Source organism: Cervus elaphus, chromosome 30 (genome assembly GCF_910594005.1).
Source record: "Cervus elaphus chromosome 30, mCerEla1.1, whole genome shotgun sequence".
Lineage (NCBI taxonomy): Eukaryota > Metazoa > Chordata > Mammalia > Artiodactyla > Cervidae > Cervus > Cervus elaphus.
Genome location: NC_057844.1, coordinates 83,603,908 through 83,617,949, shown reverse-complemented (window position 1 = coordinate 83,617,949; position 14,042 = coordinate 83,603,908). Strand labels below are relative to the sequence as shown.

Sequence of the window (14,042 nt, the reverse complement as noted above, 5' to 3'; positions counted from 1 at the left end):
TCCCTGGGATGCAGGTTGCGGGATGCGGGATGCAGGATGCGGGTTGCGGGAAGGAGCGACAGGACCAAGGGTGGTTCTGGATGCCCCCCTGAGTGCAGAGAGTCTGCTTGCTCAGTGCACTTGAGCCCGGTACCCCAGGCTCATCCCCTGAGCGGTCCCTGCACCTTCCTCCCGCAGGTCCCCTCCTGAGGATCCTGGGTCAGGATTCCTGGCAGAGCACATGCAGCAGGATCGCCCTGTGAGTCAGGGTGAACCTCGAGGGTTTCAGCAGCAGGTGACATGGGCGGGCGGCCTGGACTGACGTTCCGGGGGGCCATGCGGAGGCTCCCTGCCCTGACCGGAGGTGTTTCGGGGCCGCTGTTGTCTGGCCCAGCGGGAGACAGCTAGTGCCCACGTGGTGCCGCTGGCTCGGTCCAGGACACATCCACATGCTTGGATGCATCCGCGTTTGAAGCGCCGCACACCTCTCGCCCAGACGCTCATCTCTGAGCTGACGCCTGTCCTCTCTCTGGCCTCAGCCTGCCCACATCCTCCCCACGTGCTGTGAGCACACCCCACTCCCTGTGACGGCACATGTGTAGTGTGTGCGCGCATCCTCGTGGCTCCCCCGGCCGCGTGCAGGACCACGCCCCTGCCCCTGCCTTTCCTTGGGAGCCTGGGGCTGCCCAGCTGTCGGCTCAGCGTCTTGGGGAGCCCTGTTCCTCGCTGTCCCCACCTCTGGCCGTGTCCCTGGGCTGCTGACGGCCCGCGCTTGTGCCCTTTGAAGAGCGCCTTCTCCCTTCGCTGGGGACCACAGCTGAGCATCCTTCGGAACGCAGGTGTCTGCAGAGGGCAGTGCATCTGTGAAAGAGGTCCTTGCTTCCCTGCCGGGAAACAGCCATCCTGTGACTCCCATTCCAGCGGAAACCGCCTTCCTCATCCTCCCGCGAGCCTCCCGGAGGCGCCACTCAAGAGCAGAATTGGGAAGAAGGCTGAAAGGTCACTGGGAATACACAGTTCACTTCTGGCCCCCAAGTGCTCTGCTTTCAGAAGGCTGACGCTTAGAAACTGAAGTTCTGACAGCTCTGTGCTGTGTGCTTCAAGGAAGTGACACGTTCACTTGATTAGAGCTGATGGCGCTCTAATGGCAGGAGTTGGTTCATAGCTGTAAAACACCCTTAAAAACAGAGCAGAAATGTCCATGGCCCTGTCAATCTGCAGATGGTAAAGGAAAGTAAGTTTTTCAGCAAGTGTTAACCCTCAGTGAATGTGTGTTTAGAGTTTGAGGGGTTAGAGAACTTACTTGCTTAGCTGTTTTCAAGGTAATGGGGTTGAGTGTTAACACAAGACGATTTAGCCACATTTAGCTAATCATTAGTATAAAAATAAACTCTGAACGGAACTCTCTCTGGAAGTGTGACCCACAGGGTCATGACTGCCTCTGCGGTGGCCACAGGACTCTTCCCACGGTCAGGGCCGGATTGACGAAGTGCAGCCTCATTTAGGGGGAGACGCAGCTCAGGTGGTGGTTCCGTCCATTACTCAGTCGTGTTAGATTCTTCGCAACTCCTGGACTGCAGCACGCCACGCTTCCCTGTCCCTCACCATCTTCTGGAGTTTGCTCAGGTTCATGTTCATTGAGTTGGTGATGCCATCCAACCGTCTCATCCTCTGCTGCCCGCTTCTCTTGCCCTCAATATTTCCCAGCACCAGGGTCTTTTCTAGCGTGTCAGCTCTTCACATCAGGTGGCCAAAGATTGGAGCTTCAGCATCCGTCCGTCCAATGAATATTCAGGGTTGATTTCCATTAGGATTGACTGGTTTGATCTCCCTGCAGTCCAGGGGACTCTCAAGAGTCTTCTCCAGCACCACAGTTCGTAAGCATCAATTCTTCGGTAGTTCAGGTAGATTTTGACAATTGCCTGTGTAATTAAGGGATGCAAACCTTCAAGCTCTCAGTTGAGAACTTGAAATAGATGGAGCCACACCTTTCCTTTGGAGGAACTCTGGGGCCCTGTTCTCCATTACATTTCATGTTCCGAGTAGTTTACCTATTAGGTTTCTTAAAAGACATAAGCCTTTTTTAATATAATAAGATAAAGTGGCACTGTCTCAAAATACCACATTGTTGGGAACTTTAAGTCATGAAAAGTGACAGTGTTTATGTTGTGGGTAGACAGCAGCGTCTATGCTGGCTCTGGTTTGGGCATCGCCTGGCTACAGAGCAGGTGCCCACTCTCGGCCGTGGGACACCCTGGACATTTCTGTCTCGCTGGGATTAGCCCTCAGAGCTCAAGATGAACAAAAAACAGTAGATGTACGGAGAAGTAAATCCGGGAGTGTGGTGAGGACAGATCATTAGAATTCTAAGTGATTTTAGAGTAATATGCAGAGATGCTGGTTAAGTAACTCACAGCCTCTCGGGACGACACTGTTCTGTTTACGACGGCGCGTGACCTGCCGGGCGCTCCTGTGACCGGGGGAGGGGTACTCAGCCTGGCGTCTTTGTTTGAGAGCCGAAAAGAGGCGGTGTGCTGCGACATGTCAGTCTTCCTGGTTGCTGTGTCCCCTGGAGAAGGAGCCAGCAGAAGTGAGCTGAGAGAATTTGGAAAAAGTTGAGGAAGTTTAGTCTCTCAGCCCAGAAGGGTGGACGCAGTCGGCGGAGCTGGTGGGCATCCTGCCAGGTCACCGTCAGGGGGTCATCGGCAGAGGGAGGGAGTGTGTAACGGGAGGGTTTGAAATCTAGGGTCATTTTGGGAACAGGGAATATTCATTGGAAGGACTGATGTTGAAGCTGAAACTCCAATCCTTTGGCCACCTGATGCAAAGAGCTGACTCACTGGAAAATACCCTGATGGTGGGAGGGATTGAGGGCAGGAGGAGAAGGGGACGACAGAGGATGAGATGGTTGGATGGCATCACCGACTCAATGGACGTGAGTTTGAGTAAGCTCTGGGAGTTGGTGATGGACAGGGGGGCCTGGTGTGCTGCGATTCATGGGGTCGCAAAGGGTCGGACACGACTGAGCGACTGACCTGAACTGGACGAGGAACAGGCAGAGGATCCGTGAGCAGGGCTTCCCTGGGGCAGACGTGTGGACTTGTTAGTTCTCCCCCGGTCTTACTGTGACACATTCGCGCCATCCGTGTGGTTTACAGCATGCTGCGCCGCGTGGCGAGGTTTTCATTGTCTCCACAGCCCCGTGAGGAAGGCAGTGGTCCTGCCCCCTCTGTCAGGAAGGTCTGGGCCCCGGGCGGTGAGGGGGCCCTGTCCAGGCCACACGGCCTCTCTGCCCGCCAAGGGGAAAGTCCTGGCTGGTTTTCTTGCATTGAAAATGGGACCCTCACTTGATGGATCTCACTAGCACACTGTGAATCCATCAGCCCAGCTTCCAGGGAGGCTGAGTGGGAGTTTTACCCATCGAGCTTGTCTCTAGGAAAACAGAGTGAGTAAAAGTTTGCTTCCCAAAGTGGATCGCTTCCTGAAAAGTGACCAAAGACGGGGAAGAGGGGACCTCGCCTCCCCACCCAGGGTGACTGTGCGCCCAGTAAGCCTACTGATGCGTCTGCTTCCTCTTGCAGAGTGAAGACCTATCCAGCTTCACCCCTGTGACGACACGCATCACAGAAAACCATGGGAAGAAGATGCTCAGCATTTTTTTTAAAACACATCGGAAGCTGCTTGCCATTTCCTTTTGGATCTGAGCGACTGTCGCGTGTGGACGCACCTGTGACCCAGTCAGACGCGGACATGCCCGTCTCCCCCGGTCTCCGGGGCAGGGGGTGGTGCAGTCCTCCTCTCGCGGTTTGTGTTTTGGTTTTCAACATGAGCGGAAGGAGTGACTCACGAGAAGATCGGACAGTCTTGGTCGTGGCCAGTGTCTCTCTCTCTCCTCGCCCTCGTTTTGACGCAGCAGATGTATCCCGCAGCATGCTAGGAGATTCTCCCAGCTCGCGTTCAAGTGGTAAAATCTGGTGTTTACGGACATCCGCTCAAAACTACCACCGTCCTACCTCAGTTCCAGGTGAAGCCGGGTCGGCGTGGTGGGGGGGAATCCCCCTCTGCTGGCTGAGTCTCCAGCGCGGTCATCTGCCTTATCCCCCAGCCCCGGACACAGCTGCTCATCCAAGTCCAGCCCAGGGACCTATGTGTTTACTCCCACACAGAGCCCCCGCGTGGGACTGACATCTCTCCACGGAGATGCAACTCGAGATTGGACTCTGAAGATGGATGGATAAATAATAATTATTACATGTAACGAAAGCAAGCTACTTTGGCAAATCATCAACTGTACGGGGTGGGGGAGGGTGGGAGGGGCGGGGCCTGGGAAGGCCGGGGTTGGGGGTGGGCTGAGTATCTCTTTTTACCTTTAAGAGACTTGTTCAAGCTTCTCTCTGTAGATGTTTATGTAGGCACTTCAGATTGCAGACGCCTTTGATCCTGTTGACAAGCTCAAATGTCTCTGCCGTCCTTAACCCTGAGCTTGCATTTCTCTAACCAAAAATTCACGTAGGCATGCGAGCCGTTCCAAGACAGGGGTCAAGGGTTGGGCAGGTTTCTTCTAAAATGTATTATCTTGATGACGACGCACTCGTGTCGGGCCACGAGGCTGCCCCAAACAGCGACAACAAAGACACAGACAGGAAAACGAAAAGGACCTGATAAAGAAGGCATCCTGGGACACGGGGGAAGCAGAGCAATCTCACAGTGCACGTCACTTGTCAGAGAAGTTCCTGACGAGGGGACCCCTCCTCGTGTGTTCTCAGTGTTCTGGAAATACCAGTGTTGTGGCGGTCACCGAGGGTGTCCCTAGAAGCCACCGCCCTTGACCTGCAGAGTGTCAGCTCACCTCTGCGCTCCCTTGACACGCGGGGGAGGGGGGCTCTAGGTGCCCCCACTCCCACGGGCCCATCCTCAGTGCCTCTCTGAGAGTCCTATAGACGTTAAGCAAATTCGTTGGAGATACGAGTTGGGTTTTTTTTTGGGGGTGGGGTGGGGTGGTAGGGGGAGAAAAAAATATATATAAATATATAGATATATATCAGTATAGAATAATGCATTCATAAAATGAGGCTTTTCTAGAGGAAGACCAAAAAGATTCGATGTCTTAAACCTATATTTAATCGCAATGCAAGCGTCTTTCTCCTTCTACGCTGACCTTTCGGAACAGAGGATTGTATCGCAAGACAAAGTTGAATGTAAAGTGACCTCCCTGAGAGCTTCTCAAGTTTCACTTCTGGAATCACGCAGCACAGCCGTGCACAGACCATCTGATGTTGGTTTGAAGGTCATGTTCAGTGTGTATATAGAGAGACTTTATGAAAAAGATGTATAAAGTGTCCTAAAGGTTTGGTTTAGTTCTGGGACGCGGGATGGATGGAGTTGCTATGGAAACCGCCCCTCCCCGCAGGACTGGACATGGACCCTGCTGGATGCAGCGTCAGACTCCCCTTCCCTCACGTGGTCCTGCCACCCTCCCCGTGGTCATGTTCCTCCTGCCGCTTCAAACGAGCGACATAAAAAAGTTGATAATATACTAAATTTTCTTCTATCTTGTACATTTCAAAAAAGAAAAAAAAAAGGCATATGCAATATTTACATTTTTAATTTAGTTTACAGAATGGAACCAAAATGTATAAATGTTATGTTTGTTAAAACTTCACAATGTATATTGGGTCTTTGTACATTTTGCCTGACTTACCTTAAAGTTAAAATATTTTTTGCTATATAAACTTTAACAGTTATTAAACAGTGTTTTCTTTTGGGGGGATACGTATTGTTTCTGGAGATCAAGATGTTAAATATATTTCTCGCTGTCGTGATATGACGAAAGACTGACTTCTCCTGCTGTCTTCCACTGTCTCCGCTGTACAGAAGGACCGACATGGCACTGCTGGGAACCAGACTCCACGGAACTAGACTAGTGCATTGTATTTAGTCTGTATTGATCATGGATGCTCTCCTTAATAGCCATATGCAATACAATAAAATACATTATTTATGAAATGAAGACCGCCTGCATGATGCTTTTTCCTGTGTGGATAATGAATTTGACATCAAGCCATTCTTCTGGTGTTCGGAGTCATTAAGTAAATATTTGGCTCTTTAAAAACGTTTTGTTACATCTTCATTTAATAGTTGTATTCTGGAAACCAGAAAACAACCCCCCCGCCCCGCCCACGCCACAACGTGTATGAAAAGGCGACGTATTAAGAAAACAACAACAACAAAAAACTCACTTTACCGAGCGTAGAGTCATTGCAGGCATACTGGATGCTGTTTCGTTATTTTGTTTATTGCCTTGATTTTTTTTTTTTGTTATTTTATTTATTTTCTTGGCCGTGCAGCATGAGGGATCTTAGTTTCCCCATCAGGGATCGAAGCCCGGCTTCCTGCAGTGGAAGCTCAGAGTCCCAACCCCTGGACCACCAGGGGAATCCTGGATGCTGTTTTAAATGCTGGGCAAATATTAATTCCCTGATGGTTCCTAATAACCTTCGGTGGTGGGAATCACTGTCCCGTTTTACAGATGAGCAGACTGAGGCACAAAATGGTTAAAGGACTTCCTGGGGTGGGGGCAGTGCTCAGGAGGGGTGGGACCAGGACTCGAGTGTGGAAGCACACCCTCTGAGTCCATGCCCGGGTGCCTGCTGCGGCCTGACTCCTGAGATGCAGCTGCCAGACAGACAGCATCCAGGGTGTGGGGAGGTCACAGCACCGGAGCCAGGAGGTGCAGAAAATAGGAAAAGGACCTCTAGTGATTTTTATCAAGGACAACTCGACCTCCTTGTTAGAAACCAGTTTTTTATACATCCACTTTACTGGCATTGTATCAACTGAAATGCAATAACGCCAGTGCCATCTCTTTTGAACGAATAAAATCAGAGCAGTGTGGAAGGTGATTTTTGAATGCTGGCTTTTAAATCTCAAGCCTGGTAAGCCCTGTGTGGCATCTGGGAGCTTGGTGATGACTTGCGGCCTGTTGGTGCCGAGACTGGTTGTTCTGGGGGTTCCCGTTAGACACCTAGGAGGAGGCATGATCTACAGGTGTTGATGCCCCTGAAATCTGTTATGTTAATGATGAGAAGGCTGTCATTCTAGGGGAGGGGAGACATATAAGGCAAGAATCAGTGTCTTTACCCAGAAATGTTGACTGTAAGTAGAGGAGTGAGGGGCTTTTATCAAGGTCCTGTGGAAGCTGGAAGTATTCACCAGAAACCAATTTCTGAACTTGGAGAAGGCTAGATTAACAGGGCATCCCGAGATGTAGGCTAAAGGCCCCCCGCCTTGACTGGAGAGAGCTTGATTCTGAGCCGTTTGTGGGCAGCGTGGATGATGCGGATGGGCACCCTCAAGGATGACAGCACCTCTGAGCTCACCGGCAGGATCACAGCTGGTCCGTCTCAAAGCCCCGAGTCCCACGTTAAAGGTCACTTGGCAAGTTTGCAGGCTGCTTGGGCAGGCCCGTCACTGCTGTGTATGTCTAACCCTGAGCTATGCCAGTGTTTGACTTCCTCATCCATTCCACCCTTCAGGGCCACCAGTTGAAAGACAAAGGGGGTCACGGCCTGTTTAGATCTTGACGGCGCTGGGTCCATCACCCCTCGTTTAACAGTGCGTGTGATCAGTTGGCGCGATCCCAGATCGCCGGGTTCTGTGTCTTGTCCATGGCTGGATGGCATCAGTGGCTCAGTGTACGTTCCTCATCCGTGGGTATAACTGTCGTTATCACATTGCTGTGATCTTGTTACGGTGACCATCAGCACAGTAAGGCCCATGCTGTCCAAACAAAGCCAAACACAAGACTCATGACCCTCATCCTCTCAGGGTATGAGCCCACAACCGGGCATGTTGGCACCTCCATTAAAATAACTGAGGATAAGCTTGTCATCAAGTTGCCGGTGACCGTGTTTTCCACCTGCCACCTCACTCCACCGTCAGGCGAAGCCAGAGGATACCCTGAAACCACGCCCGCGGCGACTTTACGAGAGTAGAGATTTGCTTGCTAAGTGTCGTGTCGGGTGTGCGGAAACCGTTTTCCCCCTTAAAAATCGAGAAAGGCCAGGTTGTTAGTAATTTACAAGGGCATCACATGGCAAAATCCTAGGAAAAACCCTATCTTTACAAAATTCTTTTATGGATGTGGTCGCAGTCCTCTCAGACTCCTTGCAAGGGAGGGAGGAGCCCTGGGCTGGGACCCAGCCTGGCGCTGCCTCAGGGACCACGTGGTCCCTTCTCGTGCAGGAGTCCTGTCCTGGCAGGAGCCAGGAGATGCCGCCTGGCCGTTCCCCACGTCCTCTTCCATCGGGGAGCTGAGCCCTGGTGGGGTTTACCCCGAGCCCCACGGCCAGCCTGGGCTCCTCTGTCTCCCCTTCCAAGGGAGGGGGGAGCAGGGACCCCCACCCCGGGCCCACAGCCTTCCCACCACCCTCTGAGCGTCCCCTGAAGAGGCCCAGCAGCCTCCAGCTTCGCAGGATCTGCGGGAGATGGCAGCTCCTCCCCGGCGGGCAGCCGAGGTTTTGTTCCCTGCTCTCAAAGCAGACCCGAGTCCTTCCTCCCGTCCAGTCTATTTTTTTGAAAACACTCAGCTCCAGGCCAGTGGACCTTGCTTCCTGCTTTCATCTGCTCGGCCTGGACCGAGGACGTCCGGCCAGTGGCCAGGGCGGCCCTTCCCGGGGCAGCACCTAGAGCCGCGCAGAGGCCCGGCGACCTGGTCCCCTCCCTCTCCTCTGGGCTGCTTGCTGAGTTCAGTGACTTTTGCGGACTTGCCCGAAGGACGGTGAGTCCCGCTGGGGCCACGGGGTCATAGTGGGAAAACAGTGCACCTGCCTGTGGCTCACGCCCGCCCCCACCCACCGGGGCGTGCAGGCTGGCGGCTCCGGGGGGCCCTCCAGGGTTTGCAGGAACTCCGGAGTCGCTCTGGACATGGCCCCTGTCTGGCCTCCTCCAGAGGGTCCTTGGATCCTGGAGAAAGCTTTCCACCACAAATGTTTCCAGTTAGCAAGCAAAGCCGCTCCCGCTCCCTGACCCCGCCCACCACTCAACCTTCCTGTAAGCAGACTCCCCTCAGTCAAAGGGATGCTTGCCTTCCGCTCCACATTTTCTCCTGATCACCGGGAGGCACCCAGGTGTGGCTGAAAATCTGCTCCAACCCGTGAGTAAATATCTGCCCCCCCGAGGGCCGCGCACAGCCGGGCAGGACGGCTAGGCAGGCCGCCCTCCGCACCCAGCGCAGCTCACTGGGTGACTCAGGCGGGAGGCAGGGCCAGGCAGTGGCTCCGGGCAGAGGCCGCAGGGCACAGGTTGGTTTGGTTCTTCTGGGAAGGGGGTTTTACCTTCTGCATTCTTTCTGTGGGGGCTTCCCAGGTGGTAGAGAACCCGCCTGCCGATGCAGGAGACACAGGAGATGCGGGTCCAATCCCTGAGTCCGGAAGATACCCTGGTGTAGAACATGGCAACCCACTCCAGTGTTCTTGCCTGGAGCATCCCGTGGACAGCGGGGCCTGGTGGGACAGGACTGAGCGATAAGCACAGCCCAGCCCAGCGGATGCCTCCCCTCAGCACCCACCGGGAGCAGGCACAGTGCAGCGCAGTTCCGCTGCTCTGCCGTGTCTGACTCTGCGACCCCATGGGCTGCAGCAGGCATAGGTTTTTCATAAAGGTCACTAGTTTTGTAATGAATGACAAGCACGGAGATAAGTCAGATAGGGAGCACGGGAGATCCTTCTCCCTGCAATTCCCTAAACATTCTGTGGGACACACGATCGTATCAACCAGCAACTCGTTTGGTCTCAGGAGCTGAACATGACCCATGGCCAAGGTCTCATAGGCCCCGTGTCCGCCCCCGAGAACTGATGCAGGGCCCGGCTCATCAGGAGCCAGGGTGTGTGTCCCTCTCCTGACCCGGGCCTGGCTGTGACCCGCTGTGTCCAGGAGGACGTGGAGCCAGCGGCAGGCAGCAGGCCTGGTCCTCCATGAGCCCAGCAGCTCCTGCCCGCTCTCCCCGGGGACTGGCCCTGGCAGCGGAGCAGGCCCGGGCTGGTCTCCTGGCCGATGGGGGAGCCCGCGGAGCAGACACCAGTCAGGCCGGTTGTCCCCACCCCGGACGAGAGCCCAGGCTAGACGAGGAGTCACTCTGCTGACTCACAGGCTCAGGGCCTGCCCTTCGGAGCAGAGGGAGAGGTGTGTGCAGCCCTGGGTGTCCCTGCTGGTTCCATGGGTGGCGTCGCCGGGCAGGAGGCTCTCCTCCTGAACTTCCTCCCCCTAGGCCCCGCCCCCCAACCCTGCCCCCCACCCTCGGTGACCACTGCCTTCCCTTTTGTCCGGCCCCCAGCCCGTCCTCCCCCGGTGGTCCCACCTGCCTCTCCATCCACATTACAGAGTCCAGCAGTCAGCCTGGCAAGTCCAGACAGACCTCACCTCCTGACCAGGGGACCCCGCCATCAGGGCCTCCTACAGGGGACACCCGTTCTCCCTTCCTGCCCCCCCAGGATGCCCACCTGGATTTTCTCATGCTCCCCCAGTTTGGCTACCCCCCAGCACCCTGTCTTCTCACAGGAAGGGGGGGTCCCCGTTTCCACAAGGTCCTGTCCCCCATGCAGAACACCCTCCCTCCCACTTCCTGCCTCTGCGACGTCGTGCCCGTTTGTTTGAGTCACTCTCAGGCTACCTGGTGGAGAAGGCAATGGCACCCCACTCCAGTATTCTTGCCTGGAGAATCCCAGGGACGGGGGAGCCTGGTGGGCTGCCGTCTATGGTGTCGCACAGAGTCGGACACGACTGAAGCGACTTAGCAGCAGCAGCAGCAGGCTACCTGGGGTGGGGGGCTGGGGTGAGAAAGTCAGCGAGCCCCCCTCGGACCTCATGTAGAGAGCAAAGACTAGTGGAGGCGGGACGCTGGAGCCCCCGGGGCTGTTCTGCAGAGTCACGGAGAGCGTCTGAGAGAGAACCCGTCAGCTCCATCTTGGAAGGAGGATGGACTCCCCCTCTTCCGGGTGGAGCAGGGCAGATCCGTGGTGACTGCAGGCCCTGCCCGCCAGCGATGGATCCTCAGCACCTTCTCTGCGGGCCGCTCACGACGAGACCCTCCGCTCTGCGTCCATCCTCACGCAGCTCTCCTGAGAACACGACGGGGGAGCTGGGTGGAGAGCTGCTCCCATTTCCCCAGGTGTGTGAGTTTGGAAGAGTGCGCTCAGACGGGTACAGAGCGTCAGGCTCCACACCTCCGCACGCACGGAGCGTCAGGCTCCACACCTCCGCACGCACGGCGCGCAGGCTCCACACCTCCGCACGCACGGAGCGTCAGGCTCCACACCTCCTCACGCACGGAGCGTCAGGCTCCACACCTCCGCACGCACGGAGCGTCAGGCTCCACACCTCCGCACGCACGGCGCGCAGGCTCCACACCTCCGCACGCACGGCGCGCAGGCTCCACACCTCCGCACGCACGGAGCGTCAGGCTCCACACCTCCGCACGCACGGCGCGCAGGCTCCACACCTCCGCACGCACGGAGCGTCAGGCTCCACACCTCCGCACGCACGGCGCGCAGGCTCCACACCTCCGCACGCATGGCGCTGCCTCCCCCGGGCTCTAGCCGCCCAGCTGGCCGCCTCCTCCAGCCCTCCCTGCGTCCTCTGCCCTCTGACCCTCGTGGACCCCGGCGTGCCTTCCGTGACCTCCTGGGTCTGTGTTTCCCTCCTCTGCGACCTCCTCCTTGGCCTCTGCTCCCGCCTTTCTGCAGCTGCTCCCCAGCCCACAAGCCAGGATCGCACACTCACAGGGTCCTGTAGGCCGCCTCTGTCGGATTTTCTTGTTGTTCAGTCGCTCAGTCATATCCTCCAAGTCTTTGCAAAACCCCACGGACAGAAGCACGCCGGGCCTCCCTGTCCATCACCAACTCCCAGAGCTTGCTCAGATTCATGTCCATCGAGTCGATGATGCCATCCAACCATCTCGTCCTCTGTCACCCCCTTCTCCTCCTGGTTTTCTGAATGGCATCCTAAATCTAACTTACTTAACAAGCTTATCCCTGTCTTCCCTGACAACCCGTTCCGCCTGCTGACTGTTTCCTCTGAGTCAATGAGGCTGGCAGTTCCTTCTGATAGCCCCCGTGGCCCTCCCCATGTCCCATCCATTTCTGTCTTTGGGGTCTCACCAGCTCCATCCCTTCCTTCCCTAACACGTCGCTAATTGCACCTGCTCCGCTGGACTCTGCTCCAGCCTGTCTCTGGTCCCCACCTCTGTGTGGGGAGCAGGCCGCTCCCTACACGTAAATGTGTAGGGAGGGCCCCTGATTTCCTCTTGTTCCTGGGCCACACGGCCCTGGGGATCCTCAGATGAGAAGCTGGAGATAAATCGTAAGGGCCTAGAACCCTAAGGAGAAGAGCTTGGACTCTGTTGGGTACCAAGAGGGATCTCCTGAGTGTGTGCATCGAGCACTGACATAATCTGAGCTAAGCATCCGAGTGACAGACCTGCAACCACACAGGTGTTTCTTTAGACGGTCTAACCAGCTGATATTGGCCGTTTGAGCAGCTCTTTCCCTGAATTCTTTTGCTCAATGAAAATTATGTTAAACCTCATAACATGCACATTCATTTTTTTAAGGTATGGAGACTTGAAGGGGAATAAAATCAGTTTGCGTTGGGGTTGAGGGGGCAGCAGGTCTGGTGTTCCCTCCCTGAAGCCGATGCATCTTAATGGAAAAGGACGGACATCACTCCCCAAACCTACTTCCTACCCCATCAGCAGCAAATGCAAGGATCTCCTCACTGTAGTAAGTTGGACGCTTCATATTCTTACGCTGCACTTCAGGTGTGCCGTCCTGGATTGGTGTCAGAGGGGCGGACACACAAACATGGCAGCAGGAAGAGACTGGTTTTCCGCCCACCCTCTCCCGTCCCTCTAGCCTCCTCATGCTGTCCACCTCCATGCATCTCTCTCGCCCCCGCTCCTGTAGCCAGCTCTCGCTCTTCCTGCGTGACCTTTCAATGGACCTTTCAGTCATGCAGATTTGACCTAACGCTGCCTCGGACCCCCTGACCCCCCTTCCCCTGGCGGCACCTCTCCGTGTGGTCCCCAGAACCGCCGAGGCCCCCACCCAGCCCCTGGCTTGCTCCCAGACTGCCCCCGCTCGCCGCTCCCGCTGCCCTTCAGTTCATTCTTCATTCGGAAGCATCGTGACCCTGTTAAGAAAACAGGTCAGATGTGTCCCCGCGTCACTTGGAGGCAAAGTCTGTGTCCTGGAAACCTTTCTGTCTCCATCGCTGGCTCTGCCTCCCCGCCCCCGACTCCAGCCCTGCGTCTTCCGAAGTCTCCCTGCAGGGGCTGCTGCCCGTGGACACCTCCCTGTGCCCACTGTAGAGGGCGGCTCCCTGGGCCCCAGGATCTCGACTCCACCTGGTCCTCTATTGGAGGGACATCCGAGCTGTTCCCCTACCAGTCCTTAGCCACCCTGAGTCCCCACTGCCCCAGAGGGGCTCACTCTTACATCTCCATGCACCCTGCTTCCCGCCCACCCCATGATTTCCCTGCTGGGCTTCCTGGAGTTGGCTCCCGGATAAAAGACTTGAACCCAGATCTTTGCCTCAGGGACAAAGATTGGAGGCGGGAGACTAGGATAATTATTTTCTCGGTCCGTGCTTCCCTGGCTACTATTTAAAATGAAAACTTGAGCAGTGCCTCAGTACTTCATATGCACTTTCCTGTCTTGCTTGTCGCTCTTCCCAAGACCGTGTGTTTCCCTGATTGATCTTGTGTGCTGTCCGTCTTCCCTACAAGAACGTAAGTGACCCGCGGCGGTGAGGTCTGCCTTCTTCACACCTGCTCTCCAGACCCTAGAAGAAGGGTGCCCTGCATACAGTAGGCATTCAATAAATGCTGTGTGAATCTTCCATCCTGGCAAAGTGGGACTGTCTCAAACAGGTATACTGTCACAGGCTCTTGGAGTTGGAAGGAGCCTCAGAGTGCTTGAGTCCTATTTCCCGGTGCAGAAATCCTGGGGGATCAATGAACTCCATCCCCTTGCGTTATTTTGGGGTTAGGGGCTTGAAACTGCACACAG

The 14,042-nt window shown here is 55.6% G+C and overlaps 1 protein-coding gene and 1 long non-coding RNA gene across 2 annotated transcripts in view; both read left to right on the top strand.

Annotated features, from left to right (window-relative positions):
- IRS2 (insulin receptor substrate 2) overlaps positions 1–5,989 on the top strand; it is a 30,426-nt gene extending 24,437 nt beyond the window's left edge. The window contains exon 2 of the mRNA XM_043892059.1: positions 3,561–5,989. Coding sequence (XP_043747994.1) covers positions 3,561–3,565 — 5 coding nt within the window. The 3' untranslated portion in view covers positions 3,566–5,989. The remainder of the gene's footprint in view (positions 1–3,560) is intronic.
- Positions 5,990–10,828: 4,839 nt separating this feature from the next.
- Positions 10,829–13,820, top strand: LOC122686603. Its single transcript, XR_006338847.1, has 3 exons — positions 10,829–11,146; positions 12,587–12,755; positions 13,760–13,820. It is a non-coding gene; the product is annotated as an uncharacterized LOC122686603 (long non-coding RNA).
- The last annotated feature ends 222 nt before the right edge of the window (positions 13,821–14,042 follow it).